This window comes from Hemitrygon akajei, chromosome 12 (assembly GCF_048418815.1).
Source record: "Hemitrygon akajei chromosome 12, sHemAka1.3, whole genome shotgun sequence".
NCBI classification, from domain to species: Eukaryota; Metazoa; Chordata; class Chondrichthyes; order Myliobatiformes; family Dasyatidae; genus Hemitrygon; species Hemitrygon akajei.
Genome location: NC_133135.1, coordinates 17,725,336 through 17,746,404, shown reverse-complemented (window position 1 = coordinate 17,746,404; position 21,069 = coordinate 17,725,336). Strand labels below are relative to the sequence as shown.

Here is a 21,069-nt window from a genome sequence, read left to right as displayed (position 1 = left end):
CCGTGTTAAATCACCGTCTGTTGTTCGTAGCTCATACCTATTCATCTCCCTCTCCTCTCCCTCTCCCCCTCTCCCTCTCACAATCCCCCCTTTAAATCTCTGTCAATTTCTGTCCCTCTCAATCTTGATGGCCATCGACAAGTTGCACCTCCGTGAAGTCGCAGCATCGATTACAGGCCCTTCGGCCCAATTTGTTTTATGTCGACCACAACAGCCTCCCTGGCAGTCCCAGTTGCCGGCCTTCGGCCCATAACCCTCCCAAGCCCATGTCCTATCCAATATGTCATAGTTGTACCTACCTCCACCACATTTGTATCTGTGCCCTCTACATTCAGGGGTGTATCTACGGAAAATAGCGCCTATGGCAATCACAGAAATTGAGCCCGGGCCAAATATCTGACACCCATCTTTTAGATAACTTTACCATAATATCAGCTCAAAAATACAAGTCTTGGAAATTACAAGTGACGCATTTGCACTTGATCCACTTTCCGATTCTAACAAACTTATAGTGGGTGCAGGCGACTCCGTGGAACATGTCGAACTACTTGTTCCGGTCTTTTCAAAGAAGGACATGAAGAACTTGCTCGACTTCTTGGCTTCCTCCACCTCCAACTTTCGCATCTTCCATCCTTCAGCTCCACTTTCCTTCTTCGTGAAGAAACATTTAATGGTCTTACACAATGCTCTGAAATAAGGCCATCCTAGTGCTTCTCACCCATGATAATCAAAGACAGATCACATATCTGAAGAAAATTCTTTTTTCACTATCCGAGGATGGCTTGTCTGACTTTAATAGAAACTGCTTCAAGAGGCGCCCATGGCACGTGCCGAACCTGCCATACCTTAGATACCCCACTGTCTACATTTGGGCTTCCCAACCCTGGGGAAAAGCTGTTGTGGTGTGGCAGGCTGACTTATACCTTGGTGAGGCCAGGTGGGAACTTTCAGACACCTCCTCATACTTAGCCTTTGAAGAGGAACTCATTCCGGACCATTAGAAAACTGTCTCCCACACCATCACACCTCATCAATTCTGGAGATCCCCCATCCACTACAACCAAACTTACAGCTCCCCTACCCTGCACTGCTTGCTTCTATCTCCAACCCAGGATCCATGAACCTGACTGTCCGAGTAGGCCCATTGTCTCTGCCTGCTCCGCCCCACTGAACTCGTGTCCTCATACCTTGTGAAGGAAAATAATTTCAGGATGTATATTGTATCCATTTCTCTGACATTACCTCTTGACTCCCTTCTATCCTCCTTGGTTCCGTCCCTTCCTACCTACATCCGCAGCACTTTTCATGCTTTTGATTTCCTCACTAACTTTCAATTCCCTGGCCCTGACCACCTCATTTTCATCGTGGATGTCCAGTCCCTGTATACTTCTGTCTCCCATCTTAAAGCTCTCTGCTTCTTTCTCAATAAAAAAACCCTCCACCACTGTCCTTCTCCGTCTGGCAGAGCTGGTCCTCGCCCTCAACAGTTTTTCCTTCGGCTCCTCTGTCTTTCTCCAGACTCGAGGGGTAGCAATGGGCCCCAGCTATGTCTGCCTTTTTGTTGGCTATGCAGAACAGTTCATGTTGCAAGTCTTTCCAAGTATTGCACCCCCACCTCTTCCTGCTTTACATTGATGGCCGCATTGGTGCTGCTTCATGCACCAGTGTTGAATTCATAAATTTCATCAATCTTGCCTCCAACTTGCCTTTAAATTCACTTGGTCCATTCCTGACACCACCCTCCTCTTTCTCGACCTCTCTGTCCTTCTCTGGAGATAAACTGTCGACTGACATCTTTTATAAACCTATCAATTCCCACTGTTACCTTGACTATACCTCTTCACAAGGTCTCTTTCCTGTAAAAGTACTATTCCCTTTTCTCAGTTCCTTTTTTACCGCTTCTGTTCTCAGGACACAGATTTTCTTTCCAGGATATCAGAGATATTCTTCTTCTTCAAATAACGGGGGTTCCCTTCCTCCACCATTGATGCTGCTCTCAACTCCATCTTCCCCATTTCCGGAACGTTTGTGCTCACCCCATCTTCCTGCCACCTTAACAGTGACAGTTCCTTTGCCTTTTGTCCTTACCTACCACCCCATGAGCCTCCGCCCGCATCATTCTCCAGGGAGATACTACCACCAAATATATCTTTACCTCCCCTCACTTTCTGCTTTCCGCAGGGATCACTTCGTCCGTGATTCCTTTGTCCTTTTGTCCCTCCCCCATAATTTCCCTCCCTGCACTTATCCCTGCAAGCACTTGCCCATTCACCTCCTCCCTCATCTCCGCTCAGGACCCTAAAGAATCCCTCTAGATGAGGCAATACTTCACCTGTGTCTGGTGCTCCCGATGCAGGCTGCTCTATGTTGGTGAGACCCGTTGTAAATTGGGGGACAGCTTTGTCGAGCATCTCCACTCTATCCAGCAAAAGTGGAATTTCTGGTGGCCAAACATTTTAATTCTGATTCCTGTACCTGTAACCACATATTGTTCCGTGACCTCTGGAGCCATGATGAGCCCACCCTTGCTGGGGGAGCAGCACCTTATATTCCATCTGGGTAGTCTCCAACCTGATGGCATGTATATCAATTTCTCCTTCAGGGTAAAAAAAAAATTCCCTCCCCCTCATCTCTTCAATTCCCCGCTCTAGCCTCTTGCATCTTCTCACCTGCCTTTGGGTCCCCTCCTCTTATCCTTTCTCCTATGGTCTACTCTTCTCTCCCATCCTATCAGATTCCTTCTTCTCCAGCCCTTTATCTTTCCTTCCCACCTGGCTTTACCTATCAGCTTCCAGCTATCCTCCCTTCACCCTTTTATTCCGGCGCCTTCCCCTTTCCCTTCCAGTCCTGAAGAAGGATCTCAGCCCAAAATGCCGACTGCTCATTCATTTCCATAGCTGCTGCCTGACCTGCTGGGCTCCCCCACCATTTTTGTGTGTGTTGCTTTGGATTTCCAGCACCTGCAGGATTTCTTGTCTTTAAATTTGGACTATGACTGCCCAACTTATTCATACATATCACGATTTTATAAACTACATGCGGTCATCTCTCATTCTCTTGCACTCCAAGCAACAATGACCCAGTGTGGCCAACCTCTCTCGATAACTGAGCTCCTATAGTTCAGGCAGCATTTTCATAAATCTCTTCTGCACCCGCTGCAGCTTGACGACTGTCAAAAACTGTTTTAGGATATTCTATTACATTAATGTAATGTCTAAACGTTAGCTGTTTTGAAATTGTTTTAATTTTATTTTGCAAGGCAACTTCAAAAGTTCAACATTTGAAGTAAATTTGTTATCAAAGTACATATATGTCACCATAAACAATGCAGAGGCTCATTTACTTGCGGCTATCCTCAATAAATCCAATAACCAGAATAGAATCAATGAGAGACTGCACCAGCAGGGCAGACAGCCAGTCTACAAAAGAAAACAAGCTGTGCAAATACTAAATGAAAGAAAATAGATAGAAAAAAGAAATAATAATAACAATAATAATAATAAATAAATAGGCAATAAATATTGAGAACATGAGATGAAGAGTCCTTGAACACGAGTCCATTGGTTATGGGAACAGTTCAGTGATGGGGTAAGTGAATTTGAGTGCAGTTATCCCCACTGTTTCCACAGCCTGATGGTTGAGGGATAATAACTGTTCCTGAACCTCATGGTGTGAGTCCTCTTCTACCTTATTCCTGATGGCAGTAGCGAGAAGAAAGCATGTCCTGAGTGGTGGGGTTCCCTGATGACGGATGCTGTTTTCCTGCGATAATGCTCCGTGTAGATATGCTCAAGGTGGGGGTGGCTTTACCCATGATGGAATGGGCCATATCCACTACTTTTTGCAGGATTTTCTGTTCAGAGGCATTGGTGTTTTCGATACCAGGCTGTGATGCAGCCAGTCAATATAGTCTCCACCACATGTCTGTAGAAGTTAGTCAAATGTTATAGATGTCATGCTGCATCTTCGCAAACTCCTAAAGAAATACAGGCATCACTGTGCTTTCTTCATAATTGCAATTATGTGCTGGGCTTGGGGCCAGTCCTCAAATGATAACAGCGAAGAACTTAAAGTTGCTGACCCTCTCCACCCATGATCCCCTGATGAGGACTGGCTCATGGACCTCTGGTTTCTTCCTCCTAAAGTTAAGAATCGATCAGCTCCTTTGTCTTGCTGGCATTGAATAAGAAGTTGTTTTGACACTTCTCAGTCAGATTTTCAACCTCCCTCCTACATGCTGTTTCATCACCACCTTTGATTCGGTCAATGACATTGGTGTCATCAGCAGACTTAAATAAGGCTTTCGAGCTGTGCTTGGGTGCACAGTCATGATTCGTCGTCATAGCTTGTCACACCAGACAGCCAGTCACTCTAGTGTTGTTTGGTTGATGTTGAGCAGGTCAGTGTCAGATAAATCATGTGAGAGTGGGCAGTTGCACAGAACGTGTTCAATGTTCTGCACCCTTTCGCCACACTCACAGGACTCGCTGGTCTTTAAACCCCACTTCACCATTTTGTCTCCCGTCCTACAAACTCCCACTCTCGCTCTGTTGAGAGTGTACAACTTCCACCTCAGGCAGTGCCCCGTCTGGCCACATTTCTGTGGGGTCTCGCACTGTATTGTTTGGTGGGGTTCTGGCTTCTGTTTGTTGCCAGAGGTCAATCCTGTATGTTTGGGGGGATGTTCCGTGCGGTAGTTCCTCCACCGTAGCAAAGCTTTTCCTCGATTTTGGGCGGTTAGAAACTGGCACATGATGATGTAGTGGGTGCTGTGGATCCGAGTTCTGTTTACCTTTCTCAATTTTTGTTGTAGTGTGTCTTCGGATCTCTGGGGGAGCAATGCCTGCAAGTCTGTAAATGATGTTAGTGGGCGCAGTGTGCCCGTGATTATTCGGCAGGCTTCGTTAAGCAACGGGTCTATTTTCTTCGCATGGGCTGATCTGCCCCACACAGGTGCACAGTATTCTGCAGGTGCATAGCAGAGTGCTAGAGCAGTTGACCTAAGTGTGAGAGCATTAGCTCCCTATTTCGTGCCTGATGGCTTTGAAATGCTACAAATTACAGGGGCAGTATTCGTTGACTTAGCAGCAGCATACGCCACTGTGAACCACAGAGGCCTCTTACTGAAATTAAATGAAATGTTAAAGAACGCAACCACAGTCAAAGTAATAAGAAGCCTCCTAGAAAATCGCAGATTTTATGTAGAAATGAATGGAATTAAGAGTAGGTGGCGTCCACAAAAGAACGGACTCCCACAGGGATTCCACTATTTAATGTTTACACAGACGACCAACAACCTTTCCTAACACAGGCAGGTTTATCTGTGCACACGACCTATGCATAGCAACATAAGCTAGCTCCTTCCAAGATGAAGTACGACTTACAGCAGTCCTCGAAGCAATGAAGCAGTATTATGAAAAATGGTCTCTGAACCCAAATCCTGTAACAGGTGATGCCACTGCATTTAGGGGAGATAGATGTTAGAGGGTCGGATTCTTAGACAGCACGGTAGGTGCCTGGAATGCACTGCTGGGGGTGGCGGTAGAGGCTATTACAAGAGGGACGTTTAAGAGACTCTTAGATAAGACACGGATGAAAGAAAAATGGAGGATTATGGACTGTATAGGAGTTAGGGGTTAAATTGGTAATGGTGTCGGCACAATATAGAACATTGAACTTAGAAATCTCCAGCACATTGTAGGCCCTTTGGCCCACAATATTGTGCTGACTGTGTAACCTACTCTAGAAACGGCCTAGAATTTCCCTACTGCATAGCCCTCTATTTTTCTAATCTCCATTTATCTATCTAAGAATCTCTTGAAAGACCCGATTGTATCCGCCTCCACCTCCATTGCCGGCAGTACATTCCGTGCACCTACCACCCTCTGTGTGAAAAACATATCCCCGACATCTCCTCTGAACCTACATCCAAGCACCTTAAAACTGTGCCCTTTTGCGGAGAAAGCATTTGATCGTATAGAGTGGAACTACCTTTTTGCAGTTTTAGAAAAATTTGACCTCGGTCAAAGTTTTATCTCTTGGATCAAATTGCTGTATCTGTGTCCCACTGCTTCTGTTTTGACTAACTTTCAGAAATCCCAGTTATTTAACCTCAAACGTGGCACCCGTCAGGGATGCCCTTTAAGTCCCTTTCTCTTTGATTTGGCTATAGAACCTTTGGCGATAGCATTTCGAAACTGTCCTGAACTGACCGGGATTTGGAGGGGGGGTGTTGAGCACAAAGTTTCTCTTTATGCTGATGACTTATTACTTTTTCTTTCAAATCCGTCTACATCCTTACCTCCAATGTTTTCACTTCTTGATCAGTTTAGCCAGTTTTCTGGCTATAAACTTAATTTACATAAGAGTGAACTTTTCCCAATTAATAAAGAAGCACAAGAATTAACATTTCGTGATCTCCCTTTTAAAGTAGTTCATAATCAATTTACTTATCTTGGGATTACAGTCACAAGGAAGTTTAAAGATCTTTTTCGTGAAAATTTTGCCAATCTTCCATATACTATAAAACAGAGTCTGTTACACTGGTCACCTCTATCTATGTCTTTGGTAGGTCGTATTAATGTTGTTAAAATGTATGTTCTCCCTAAATTTTTATATTTATTTCAATCAATCCCAATTTTTATTCCTAAATCTTTTTTTGATTCCTTAGACTCTATTATTTTGTCATATCTGTGGAAGAATAAGTGTTCTAGAATTAATAAAGTTTATCTCCAAAAATCTAAAAAAGAGGGTGGCATGGCTTTACCTAACTTTCGTTTATATTATTGGGCAGCCAATATACGCTGTGCTACCTTTTGGTCTTTTTTCCATGGCCAACCTGAGTGCCCTAATTGGGTGGTAATGGAGTTGAGTTCCACTAAAGGTCTATCTATTTCTGCACTTCTTGGCTCTGTACTCCCTAGTAGTTTGTCCAGATTAATTGTTAATCCTCTTGTTAGACACACTTTGCATATATGGGCTCAGTTTAGGAAATTTTATGGTTTCTATGGTTTTTCCTTTTCTAGCCCTATCTTACATAATCACCTGTTTTTACCTACTACGTATGATTCAGCATTCCATGATTGGTATAGGAAGGGCATTAGACATTTTGAAGATCTTTCTATTGATAATCGCTTCGCATCTTTTCAACAGCTCTCTGCTAAGTTCAATCTGCCTAATGCCCATTTTTTTAAGATATCTCCAAATTAGACACTTTATTAATGCTTTAATTCCTAACTTCCCTGAAATGCCTGAGAAAAATGGTATGGATTTATTCCTTTCTATTAATCCACTGGGTAAAGGCTTAATATCATTTATTCGTGATAAATTAGCATTCTTACGACGTGCCCCTGCGGATAGAATTAGAATGGCTTGGGAACATGATTTAAATATCTCCTTATCTGACGAGACTTGGGACTTGATTCTCAAATCGGTTAATTCAACCTTCTTGGCTTATTATTGCCTTTTACAGTTTAAGATTGTTCATAGAGCCCATATGTCTAAATCTAAACTATCTCGATTTTACCCTAATATTAGTACTCTTTGCGATAAATGCAAAAGGGGCGAGGCCTCTCTCATTCATATGTACTGGTTCTGTCCTAGCCTGGAGAAATTTTGGAAAGATGTCTTCATAACGTTATCGTATATTCTGAATCACCACCAAGAACCTAACCCTTTAATTGCTTTGTTTGGTTTCTGGGGCGAGACAGATTTACGTTTGAGTTAATCTAAGTGGCGAATATTATCTTTTGCTTCTCTCCTGGCTAGACGTTTAATCCTCCTTAGATGGAGAGATGTTGCTCCGCTCACGCATGCTCATTGGCTTAATGATATTATGTCCTGCTTAGACCTTGAAAAAATCCATTATTCAGTTCTTAATTCGGATATAAAGTTCCATAAGGTCTGGGGACCTTTTATTGAGTACTTTCATAACCTTCCTCTTAACTAAGGTTTTTTTTTCGGTCCCTTGCTTTCAGCTCCTTTTTTTTGGTAGTAGGCATTAATATCTTCTGTTTTTAAGAGTATTTACAGTTTTGGGGATTTGAATGTCCTGATTTATAGTCTCTATACTGTATTGTGGTTGGTCTGGAGTTCTTTTTTGTTGCGGGGCTTGGGGAGGATACTAATTTTACATGTCTTCAATTTGGGTGCTTTCTCAATTATCTTTTTTTGTATTATATTATTATATTATATTATATTATTATTGTATGTTTATTTTTGCACTGTATTAATGTTCCTCATTTTGATTTGGGTTTTTTAAAAATCTGTAACGATGTAGAAAATGCATAAAAAAACTAATTAAAAAAAACTGTGCCCTTTTGTGTCAGCCCTGGGAAAAAACCTCTGGCTATCCACACGATCAATGCCTCTCATCATCTTGGGCTGAATGCTGTACTGTTCTTGGTTTTATTCGAGGAACAACTTTTGCCTACGACACTAAATCATTTCCTTTAGGGCCACCTGAGACTCTACAGATGCTGGAGATCTTGAGCAACATACACAAAATGCTTGGAGGTGTTCAGCAGGTCAGGCAGCATTGACGGAGGTAGTTGACATTTTGGGCTGAGACTCTTTGTCTTCATCAATCCTGATGTCGTTGAGCTCCACACCTCCCCCTAAATTCATGGCCTTTTAGACATTTCAACCTTGGGAAAAGATATTGTCTGTCTACTCTAAAAGAACCTCTTATAATCTCATAAATTTCTACCAGGCCTTCCCTATTAACTTCCATGACTCCAGAACAAAGAAGCCAATTTTGACCAACCTCTCCTGCAAAATAAGACTATAAAACATATGAACAGAATTAGGCCATTCAGCCCATCAAGTCTACTCCACCATTCTATCATGGCTGATTTATTATCCCTCTCAACCCCATTCTCCAGCCTTCTCCCTGTAAACTTTGACGCCCTTACTAATCAAGAACCTATTAACCCCTGCTTTAAGTATACCCAATGACTTGGCCTCCACAGCCATCTTTGTTAATGAATGAGGGTAATTAGAGAGAGAGAGGATCCGTTTTTAAAAAAAAATCAGAAGGATATTCTGGAACAGCAATATATAAACATTGCTAGAAATCTTGAGCAACACATACAAAATGCTGGGGGAACTCACCAGACCAGGTGACATCAATGGAAATGAATAAACAGTTGACGCTTTCGACCAACCCCTTCATCAGGACTTTATCTGACCGGAAATGAAACAGAATTCTTTAAATGTCCAGTCAATCAGGCAGCTTTGAGAGCGAGCAACTGAGAAAATGTAGATAACCTCTCATCGGAACTGGTGTTGACAGGAAGAGGTCGTTGTCTGAAATTGTCAACAATCATTCTCTCTCTGATCACCCTTATTTGTCTACGAACTGGAAGACATAGTGTGAAATGGACATCCATGGTATCCTGTCCTACACCTTAACAGGAGCATGTTGGAGCTGAACTTTCCCTGTTTCATGTTTTAAAGCTTCCCAATTGTCCCACGTTCCTTTATCTGAAAGTAGCCTCTCCCAATCAACCTTATGTAAGCTCCTTTCTAATGCCAATAAAAAGCTAGCCTTGCCCCAATTTAGGACTTTGATCTGTGGACCAATCCTATCTCTATCCATAAATATTATTTAAAAACTAGTAGAATAATGATCACTGGTCCCAAATTGCTTCCCCAGTGACACTTCAGTCACTTGCCCAGCTTCATTTCCCAGTTGAAGTTTGAGTGATGCCCCTTTCTGGCAGGGCCATTGACATATTGAGAAAGCTTTTCTAGACAAACTTAAATTCTGCCACATGCTTAGTGCTTAGACCCAGTCATTATTAGGGAAGTTAAAATTGCCCACTAATACAACCCCATTGCTCTATCATCTATCGACCTGTGTTCTTCCTACAAGTAAAAGTATTCAGCCCCCCCCCCTTTATCCACATAAATGAGTATTACAACCAGGGATTTTGATCAATTTTATTGGAGCTTTTAAAGTAACATTTTGAGCCAAATTAAGTAGTAGAATCTACTTGCATATATCCTGCGATACAGTGCAGATTAAGGCCTTCCAGCCCTTCGAGCTGCATGCAAGGATTCCTGTGATTTAACCCTAGCCCAATCACGGGACATTTTGCAGTGACCAATGAACCTGCCAACCATTAGATCTTGGTGAGGAAACCGGAGCACCCGGAGGAAACCCACATAGTCATGGGGAGAACGTACAAACTCATTACAAGGCAGCGGTGGAAATTAAACCGGGTTCTCCTGTGTTGTAACGCTTTGAGATAACCACTAAGCTGTCATATATTGGCAAGGCATTGAAAAGAAATAATGAGGATGATAATTTGCGTTACTGTCAGTTCTTTGCCTACCATCAGGAACTCCCAAACACTTTAACCACTATACTGATTTGTTTTTCATTTGGATTCCATGTGGCAGCCATGTACCAAACTCGTTTGCTGAACTGTACCAAAACTGCACGGAATCTTCTTCATTCTTCAAGTGCGGTAACATTTTCTACCTCAACGGTAAGCCACTATTAACTTTTAGAAGAACTGAAGTCGCGTTGACCTTTAATAAAATCATTTGCAGGTGTTCTACCTGCTGAACGGGATTCATTTCTTTGCATGTTGCCAAACCTGAGATTCCTCCAGGATCCCACCTCACTCTGGGGATTCCTTAGGAATGATTTTATTTTGGCAACTCTATTTGAATCGGTTGATCTTGAATTTTTGCGGTGCTTTAAGGTTTAAGTACGAAGTAGAATCTATCACCTCTGCCTCTTTCAGGTTGGTATCTAAGGTCACAAGATAGGTTTCAACAGTCTGAGATTTTTCCAAAGTGCTGGCTGTCTTTGCGGTCTCACAGATAAAACCTTGCGTACACTTTAGTTTGTGGTTTCTTTGCTTGTTCTCTACACGTTTCCTGCAGTGTTTGCTGTCTTAACAGAGGTGACCAAAGTACTGTGATGGTCAGGCAGCACTTCGGGATGACAAAAAATAAAGTGATATTTATAAGTTCTTGTAACATCATTGGATTTTGGGAGCCATGTTAGAGAATGTGCTATTAAAGCCTTATTTGAATTTTCATTCTCTTGAATATTAACTCTTAAGTTTTCCCAAACCTATCTTACCCTCTTAATGCATTCATTCACATGTATTTCAATCCTGTTGCAATTCTGTCATGTTCGTTCTCTGCATATTGTGGCTTTTGGTGCGGACAGATTGCATTCCACTCTCGTTCTGAGGTACAGATGCTGAGCTCTGGGTCTTTGTCTCTCATGATAGTTTCACAATAGTTGTGTCCAAAAGGCCGTAATAAGTTGCTCGGCCTATGATAGAATCAAAGACAGATTTCATTTTCTTTTGTCCTGGTGGCTAACACTGTATTCTGTCAAATGCTTAGTATATCCGTCAGCACTAATGTAGTTTTACTCATTTGACAACTGACACTGTACGAAGAGGGAATGCAGATACCTAAAGGGAACCAAATTGGTCACTTCCTGATCCACGTTTGCCTTCTTACTCCAAAGCACTTTGTTCATCTGCAGTGAGAGAGCCTAGCAGCAGAGTGCACAGCCTCGAAATAGAAACAGAAATGAGGATGAATTTCTTTAGCCGGAGTATGATGTATCTGTGGAATCTGTTGTCATAGATGGCTGTGGAGGCCAAGTCATTGGGTATATTTAAAGCGATGACTGATAGGCTCGTAATTAGTAAGTATATCAATGGTTACAGGGAGAAGGCAAGAGAATGGGGTTGAGAGGGAAAATAAGTCAGCCATGGTGGAATGGCGGAGCAGACTCTATGGGTTGAATTGCGAATTCTGCTGCTACAGTAGGTCTTATGGTCTTACTCAAGTTGCAAGAAGGCTCAAGGGAGAATTGAGAAAGGAATAGAAGATAAAGCTGGAGAGTAAAGGATAGAGCTGTGAGTGTGGGAGACTTCAAAGTCTTTAGAGAAGGGATGATAAGCGATGTGGAAGTTAGACAGTTGGATGCTGGAGAAACTTGGTGGATCAAGCAGCATTTGCAGAGGGAAATGGATAATTGATGTTTTGGGTGTAATGCCGTGGGAAAGGTTTCACTGCTAACGTAATGGTTGTTCTGTAGCAGCAGTGTTTAGGTTATGACTAGAGCTAACGGAGGCTCTGGAATGTGTGCAGTCCAATTAAGGGAGTACTCTCATGTGCCTGAGAGTGAGAGGTTTGAGGCCTTTTGTTGGGCGGAAGATGGAGCGAGAGGATGCCAAATGGAGACGCCATAGACCGCAGGATGGAGTGGACCTGGAATGGGGCCAGGAGTCGACAATGCCTTAGTCCCTTAGCGTCTTGTTTATTGCTGTATATTCCAGCATCTGTGGTCTCTCACGTCTCCAGTTGGAAATGCAGAATAACAAGGGTCTTATCAGTGGAAGCATGGCAAGCACAGGTAAACTGAGGGTATTCCTTGGAATGTAGAAGATTAAGAGGAGATTTGATAGAAGTATACAAAATTATGAGGGGTATAGACAGGGTAAATGGAACCGTGCTTTTTCCACTGAGGTTGGGTGTGGTTACAACTAGAGGTCGTGGGTTAAGGCGGAAAGGTGAAAAGTTTAAGCGGAAACTTCTTGAAGGCTCGTGAGAGTGTGGAACGAGCTGCCAACGCAAGTGGTACATGCGATCTCGATTTCAATGTTTAAGAAAAGTTTGGATGGTAGGGGTATGGAGGCCGGTGCAGGTTGATGGAAGTTTAAATGGTTTGGCGCAGTCTAGGTGGGCTTGTTTCTGTGCCGTACTTTTCTATGCCTCTGTATCTTTTGCATTTGATGTTACAATAAGGTAGGTGTACTCAGAAATCAGATTAAAACACTAAACTACTAAGCAAGATGTTTGCGAACTTTGAGGTAGGGAGTTTAGTGCAGAAGGGAGAAAGCTCAGAACAACTTGCAGAATATCCGTCGGGGACTTGATCTGTTCCGGTAAAACCAGTTAATTTGCATTTTATCAATGGGTGTTGTTGCTAAGACAACAATGTGGATTTCAAACTAAATCTCCCGCAGGCAAGATGACTTGTTTATTTGTGTACATGGGGCAAGTGTTTTCAATGCCAGTTTTAGAATCCAAAATGATTAAGCCATTAGATTAATATTTTGCAATCCTTATCAGAATGGGTTGGAACATTGAGGTGGTGATACAAATTTCATACTTCTTCCACAGTAGCACCTAGAGAATTTAAACTTTATTCCCCTGAATGAAGCGCTTTGCTAACCTATTTCAGAAGTTAGATAGGAGTCATTTTCTTAGGTCTAGAGTATGTGAACCAAACTAACTACGAATGGTAGATTCTGTATTCACCCTTTTAAGAACCTTAGAAAACCAGATGAGTTTTGATGACAGTCAACACACACAAAATGCTGGTGGAAGGCAGCAGGCCAGGCAACATCTATAGGGAGAAGCACTGTTGACGTTTCGGGCCGAGACCCTTCGTCAGGACTAACGCAAGTTGCTATAGATACTGCCTGGCCTGCTGCGTTGCAACAGCATTTTATGTGTGTTGCTTGTATTTCCAGCATCTGCAGATTTCCTCGTGTTTGCTTTGATGATAACCTGTCAGTTTTGGAATAATCATAACTGAAAACAGTTTTTGTTTAAGTAATAAAATAAAACTGGAATAAAACATTTTCTTCGGCAGTTTAAAGGGGGCACGACTGCGCAAGCGCATGTAAGTCGGACCGTGAGGCAGCGGGAGAATTTAAAGGGAGCAGATAGACAGAGTGGGTGACGTTGTAGCGGGTGAAGGAGTAGAGAGAGACAGAGTAGGAAGGCTTTCTCTCAAGAGGTTTCGACGAGCAGAGGCTGAGGACGAGCTTCACTCCAAGTGAGGTAAGGCCGGGTAAGTTCCTTTAAAAGGAGAACGTTTCAAAAGTTGAGGCAACATATTGGGTAGATCATTTCAGCTGAGATCGGCCTCGTGGTTTGTTCATCCTGCAGCATGTGGGAAATCAGGGATACTTCCAGTGTCCCTGACGACTGTGTGTGCAGGAAGTGTGTCCAGCTGCAGCTTCTGGCAGACCGCATTGAGCGGCTGGAGCTGCGATTGGATTCATACTGGAGCATCTGCGATGCTGAGAAAGTCGTGAATAGCACATTCAGTGAGTTGGCCACACCGCAGGTAAAGGCTACACAGGCAGAAAGGGATGGGGTGGCCACTAGACAGCGTAGCAGTAGGCAGGTAGTGCAGGAGTCCCCTGAGGTCATCTCCCTCCTAAACAGATATACTGTTTTGGATACTATTGGGGGAGATGTCTCATCAGGGGAAGGCAGCAGCAGTCGAGTTCATGGCACCATGGGTGGCTCTGCGGCACAGGAGGGAAGGAAAAGGAGTGGGAGAGCTATAGTGATAGGGGATTCGATTGTAAGGGGAATAGATAGGTGTTTCTGCGGCCGCAAACGAGATTCCAGGATGGTATGTTGCCTCCCTGGTGCAAGGATCAAGGATATTTCTGAGCGGCTGCAAGACATTCTGGAGTGGGAGGGTGAACAGCCAGTTGTCGTGGTGCACATAGGTACCAACGATATAGGTAAAAAACGGGATGAGGTCCTACAAGGTGAATTTAGGGAGTTAGGAGATAAACTAAAAAGTAGGACCACAAAGGTAATAATCTCTGGATTACTACCAGTGCCACGTGCTAATCAGAGTAGAAATAGGAGGATATTTCAGATGAATACATGGCTTGAAAAATGGTGCAAGGGGGAGGGATTCAAATTTCTGTGGGTTTGGAACCAGTTCTGGGGAAGGTGGGACCGGTACAAACAGGACGGTCTGCACCTGGACTGGACTGGAACCAATGTCCTAGCAGGAGCATTTGCTACTGCTGTTCAGGAAAATTTAAACTAATGTGGCAGGGGGATGGGAACAAGGGCAGAGAGACAGAGGGGTGTAAAATGAGGGTAGAAGCAAAAAAGTAATAAGGCGAAAAGTAAAAGTGGCAGGCAGGCAAATCCAGGGCAAAAATCAAAAAGGACCACTTTTCAACATAATTGTATAAGGGCTAAGAGTGTTGTAAAAACAAGCCTGAAGGCTTTGTGTGTCAATGCGAGGAGCATTCGTAACAAGGTGGATGAATTGAATGTGCAGATAGTTATTCATGAATATGAATAGTTGGGATCATAGAGACATGGCTCCAGGGTGACCAAGGATGGGAGCTCAACTTCCAGGGATATTCAATATTCAGGAGGGATAGACAGGAAAGAAAAGGAGGTGGGGTAGCATTGCTGGTTAGAGAGGAGATTAATGCAATAGAAAGGAAGGACATTAGCCTGGAGGATGTGGACTCAATATGGGTAGAGCTGCATAACACTAAGGGGCAGAAAACGCTGGTGGGAGTTGTGTACAGGCCACCTAACTGTAGTAGTGAGGTTGGGGATGGCATTAAACAGGAAATTAGAAATGCGTGCAATAAAGGAACAGTAGTTATAATGGGTGACTTCAATCTACATATAGATTGGATGAACCAAATTGGTAAGGGTGCTGAGGAAGAGGATTTCTTGGAATGTATACGGGATGGTTTTCTGAACCAACATGTCGAGGAACCAACTAGAGAGCAGGCCATTTTAGATTGGGTATTGAGCAATGAGGAAGGGTTAGTTAGCAATCTTGTCGTGCGAGGCCCCTTGGGTAAGAGTGACCATAATATGGTGGAATTCTTCATTAAGATGGAGAGTGACATAGGTAATTCAGAAACAAAGGTTCTGAACTTAAAGAAGGGTAACTTTGAAGGTATGAGATGTGAATTAGCTAAGATAGACTGGCAAATGATACTTAAAGGGTTGACGGTGGATATGCAATGGCAAGCATTTAAAGATCGCATGGATGAACTACAACAATTGTTCATCCCAGTTTAGCAAAAGAATAAACCAGGGAAGGTAGTGCACCCGTGGCTGACAAGGGAAATTAGGAATAGTATCAAGTCCAAAGAAGAAACCTACAAATTAGCCAGAAAAAGCGGCACACCTGAGGACTGGGAGAAATTCAGAGACCAGCAGAGGAGGACAAAGGGCTTAATTAGGAAAGGGGAAAAAATTATGAGAGAAAGCTGGCAGGGAATATAAAAACTGACTGTAAAAGCTTTTATAGATATGCGAAAAGATAAAGATTGGTTAAGACAAATGTAGATCCCTTACAGTCAGAAACAGGTGAATTGATCATGGGGAACAAGGACATGGCAGACCAAATTGAAGAACTACTTTGGTTCTGTCTTCACTAAGGAGGACATAAATAATCTTCCGGAAATAGTAGGGGACCGAGGGTCTAGTGAGATGGAGGAACTGAGGGAAATACATGTTAGTAGGGAAGTGGTGTTAGGTAAATTGAAGGGATTAAAGGCAGATAAATCCCCAGGGCCAGATGGTCTGCATCCCAGAGTGCTTAAGGAAGTAGCCCAAGAAATAGTGGATGCATTAGTGATAATTTTTCAAAACTCCTTAGATTCTGGATTATTTCCTGAGGATTGGAGGGTGGCGAATGTAACCCCACTTTTTAAAAAGGAGGGAGAGAGAAACCGGGGAATTATAGACCTGTTAGCCTGACATCGGTGGTGGGGAAAATGCTAGAGTCGGTTATCAAAGATGAGATAACAGCACATTTGGAAAGAGGTGAAATCATCGGACAAAGTCAGCATGGATTTGTGAAAGGAAAATTATGTCTGACGAATCTTATAGAATTTTTTGAGGATGTAGCTAGTTGAGTGGATAGGGGAGAACCAGTGGATGTGGTATATTTGGATTTTCAAAAGGCTTTTGACAAGGTCCCACACAGGAGATTAGTGTGCAAACTTAAAGCACAGGGTATTGGGGGTATGGTATTGATGTGGATAGAGAATTGGTTGGCAGACAGGAAGCAAAGAGTGGGAGTAAACGGGACCTTTTCAGATTGGCAGGCGGTGACTAGTGGGGTACCGCAAGGCTCAGTGCTGGGACCCCAGTTGTTTACAATATAAATGATTTAGACGAGGGAATTAAATGCAGCATCTCCAAGTTTGCGGATGACACGAAGCTGGGCGGCGGTGTTAGCTGTGAGGAGGATGCTAAGCGGGTGCAGGGTGACTTGGATAGGTTAGGTGAGTGGGCAAATTCATGGCAGATGCAATTTACTGTGGATAAATGTGAGGTTATCCACTTTGGTTGCAAGAACAGGAAAACAGATTATTATCTGAACGGTGGCCAATTAGGAAAAGGGGAGGTGCAACGAGACCTGGGTGTCATTGTACACCAGTCATTGAAAGTAGGCAGGCAGGTACAGCAGGCGGTGAAAAAGGCAAATGGTATGTTGGCATTCATAGCTAGAGGATTCGAGTACAGGAGCAGGGAGGTTCTACTGCAGTTGTACAAGGCCTTGGTGAGACCACAGCTGGAGTATTGTGTGCAGTTTTGGTCCCCTAATCTGAGGAAAGACATTCTTGCCATAGAGGGAGTACAAAGAAAGTTCACCAGATTGATTCCTGGGATGGCAGGACTTTCATATGAAGAAAGACTGGATCGACTAGGCTTATACTCACTGGAATTTAGAAGATTGAGGGGGAATCTTATTGAAACGTATAAAATTCTAAAGGGATTGGACAGGCTAGTTGCAGGAAAATTGTTTCCGATGTTGGGGGAGTCCAGAACGAGGGATCACAGTTTAAGGATAAAGGGGAAGCCTTTTAGGACCCGAGATGAGGAAAAACTTCTTCACACAGAGAGTGGTCAATCTGTGGAATTCTCTGCCACAGGAAACAGTTGAGGCTGGTTCATTGGCTATATTTAAGAGGGAGTTGGATATGGCCCTTGTGGCTAAAGGGATCAGGGGATATGGAGAGAAAGCAGGTACAGGGTTCTGAGTTGGATGATCAGCCATGATCATACTGAATGGCGGTGCAGGCTTGAAGGGCCGAATGGCCTACTCCTGCACCTGTTTTCTATGTTTCTATGGAATTAAATGTAATTTTCAGAAATGGACATAAAGGCTGTCCTTTCTAGAAACATCAATATACAGTACTGTGCAAAAGTCTTAAGCACAACTATGCAGAATCAGAACGAGGTTTAGTGTCGTGAAATTTGTTAACTTAGCGGGAGCAGTGCAATGTAATTGTGTTGCCTTTATGGCAGTTATTTAGTTTATAATATTTTCGCTTAGTAATTCGTTGTCTGTGATATATCGCGGCATGCGATGACGTCACAGCCGGTTTCGCCGCGTCTTGTGGGAAAATACCGGTTTGGAGAAACGGGAAGGTGGGGGCTCACATATGCGAGTCCAGCGCAAGAAAAGTTGTCTTCTACGCATTAAAAACACAGTGAAGCAACGCTGTAAGTTCCCGAGATAATCGATATGTTGAATTAAAATGTTAACGCTGATTCTGTTAAAAGTAACGACGGTCGATAAGGTTTATGTTTTCGTTAGTTGAAGAGTTGCGGATAGTTGTGTTGAAGTGTATTTAAAGCAGTCAATGGCGTAAGTAGATTCTGACTGTATGCTGCACTTTAATGTAATGTAGTCGTTGTAGTTTACTTTTGCAAGTATTTACGATGTAAATGTGATATCAAGAAGGAAACAAATACTGTACAAATCTTGTATTGTTTTATCAACAGTTTTCACCATACGTTAATGTGGAAGAGTGAACAGTAAACGGTTAATCTTACTGCGACCTTGTTTTCATTGATTACGGTTCACCTCGGTGTTTAGTTCGGCGTTCTGTTACACCCGAGCGAGAATGTTACAGTGAAAAGGCCGCATTATCAGGTGTTTCAAGTGCTGCAATGACAACTCGATCCAGCATCAAGTCGTTGCCATCCAGCGACAGGGGCAGTAGGGCATCAACAAGTAAGGCTGCCCATGCAAGAGCTAAAGCAGAAGCTGCCAAGGTGCGAGTGCGCGCTACGCCAAACAAGAAGCAAAATTGAAGATGGAAGCGGCTGCCAGAGAAGCCGAAAACCAGAAGGAAGTGGCTGCCAGAGAAGCCGAAAACCAGTTGGAAAGGGCAAGGATAGCGGCAGAGTTAGAAGTGCTGACGCTAGAACGAGGAGAAGAAGAGGCTGCCAGGGTTGAAGCAGATTACATAGAAGATGCTGAAGGAATGCATGATCTGGTTGATGTAAAATCTACTTCAGAAAGGATCAGATTGGAACGCACAAGCGACTATGTCCGATCTCAAATAGACTGGAAGACTTGTTCTCCCTCTCCATGCTCATTTGATAATGTCCCATGTCATGAGGAGTCTCCGAGAGGCCCGATTGCATCACATCCATCCGAGGAAGACAATTTACCTTGCAACTCCGCGATGAATTCAAGAATGAAAGGGCTCATGACAAGTACTTCTCGACACCAAACTTACCAGATTTGGGGAGAAGAGAGGCAAAGACCGAATTCGGAACAGCAAATTCCATAACAGATGTACGCCCTCAGTCGTATACCCGCCGACATATTTCCCCAGCTCGCATGCCACTTGCAGTCGAACCCATGGCACGGTATTTAGCACAATGGGATCTCGTCACTTCAGGACTATACCAGTTTGACGATAAACCTGAAAATTACCGTGCATGGTACTCCACATTCACCAACGCTATCGACGGAGTCCCGCTCAGAGCAACCCAAGAGTTGGATCTTATGGCGAAATGGCTGGGAAAAGAATCATGCGAACAGGTGAGACACATACGCTCAGTGTACATCAACAAACCCGAGCTAGCCTTGAGCAAAGCATGGGAGAGACTTCAGGAGGGCTATGCGGCCCCCGAAATTATTGAAGCATCGCTATACAGACGTCTGGAAAATTTTCCTAAGGTGTCAGCCAAGGACCACATCAAGTTAAGGGAGCTCGGAGATTTACTAATGGAGATTCAAGGCGCCAAAGAAGATGGCTACTCAACTGGTCTAGTATACCTAGATACTCCATCCGGGATTAGACAAATCGTGGACAAACTTCCATTTGGGCTGCAGGACAGGTGGGTGTCTGTTGCCTCAGAGTACAAGGAAGATCACAGAGGTCGATTTCCTCCCTTTGAGTATTTCACTAGGTTTGTGTGCAAGGAGGCGAAGAAGTGAAACGACCCTAGCCTCATGGGTCCAGGAAGCAGTGCAATTTACACCAAGCCAGATAAATTCTCTTCGAATAATTTCAACATTAATGAACCCGTCTCAGTGCTTAAGACTGAAGCCTTTACAACTAACAACGACCCTAGCAAGAATTGTCCATTGCTTAACAAACCCCACCCCCTCAAAAGATGCAGAACGTTTAGGGAAAAACCCCTTGAAGAGAGGATGGCCCTTCTCAAGGAGAAAAGAATATGTTTTAAATGCTGTTCCTCGACCTCTCACTGTGCTAGAGAGTGTACGATCGCCGTGAAGTGCCCGGAATGTAATAGCACTAATCACGATGGGGCCATGCATCCCGGCCCGTTACCGCAAACCGACAACGCTCCTTCACCCCCACAACAGGACGGCGGGGAGGGAGAAGCTCACTCCAGGACAACTGTTGTCAGCTCGAGCTGTACAGAAGTTTGCGGTCAAGCTCAGTCAAGCCGTTTTTGTTCAAAGATCTGCCTCACTAAGGTGTACCCTAAGGGAGCCAAAGACAAGGCCATCAAAGCCTATGTAATTCTGGATGATCAGAGCAATCGCTCACTAGTCAGCCCAGAGTTCTTTAACTTGTTCCACATTGAGAGTAATCAGTTCCCATACTACCTTAGAACTTGTTCGGGCAGCGTGGAAACTTATGGAAGGAAGGCAGAAGGCTTCCAGATTGAGTCCCTGGATGGTAAAGTTGTCATCTGTCTCCCTCCACTCTTAGAGTGCAATGAAATCATGAATAACCGCACTGAGATCCCGACGCCAAGTGCGGTGCTACACCAGCCACATCTCCACCACATCGCCAAACACATCCCAGAGCTGGATCCAGAAGCAGAAATACTCCTGCTATTAGGAAGAGATGTTCTCCAGATGCACAAGGTCAGGCAGCAGGTCAATGGACCACACGACACCCCCTTTGCGCAACGCCTGGATCTGGGCTGGGTGGTGATAGGAGAGGTGTGCCCTGGCAATGTACACAAACCGACAGTTAGCACACTCAAGACCAACGTGTTAGAGAGTGG

The 21,069-nt window shown here is 43.7% G+C and overlaps 1 protein-coding gene across 8 annotated transcripts in view; it reads left to right on the top strand.

The window, feature by feature from the left end:
• Positions 1-21,069, top strand: part of LOC140736746 (kynurenine--oxoglutarate transaminase 3-like) — a 150,758-nt gene that overhangs the window by 52,266 nt on the left and 77,423 nt on the right. For 3 of the 8 annotated variants that reach the window (XM_073062631.1, XM_073062632.1, XM_073062634.1), the window contains one exon: positions 10,405-10,493. The exons of the other annotated variants lie outside the window; for them this stretch is intronic. In XM_073062631.1, the coding sequence (XP_072918732.1) occupies positions 10,407-10,493 (87 nt within the window). In that variant the 5' untranslated portion in view covers positions 10,405-10,406. Of the gene's footprint in view, positions 1-10,404; positions 10,494-21,069 lie in introns of those variants that run through there. 8 annotated transcript variants of the gene reach the window in all.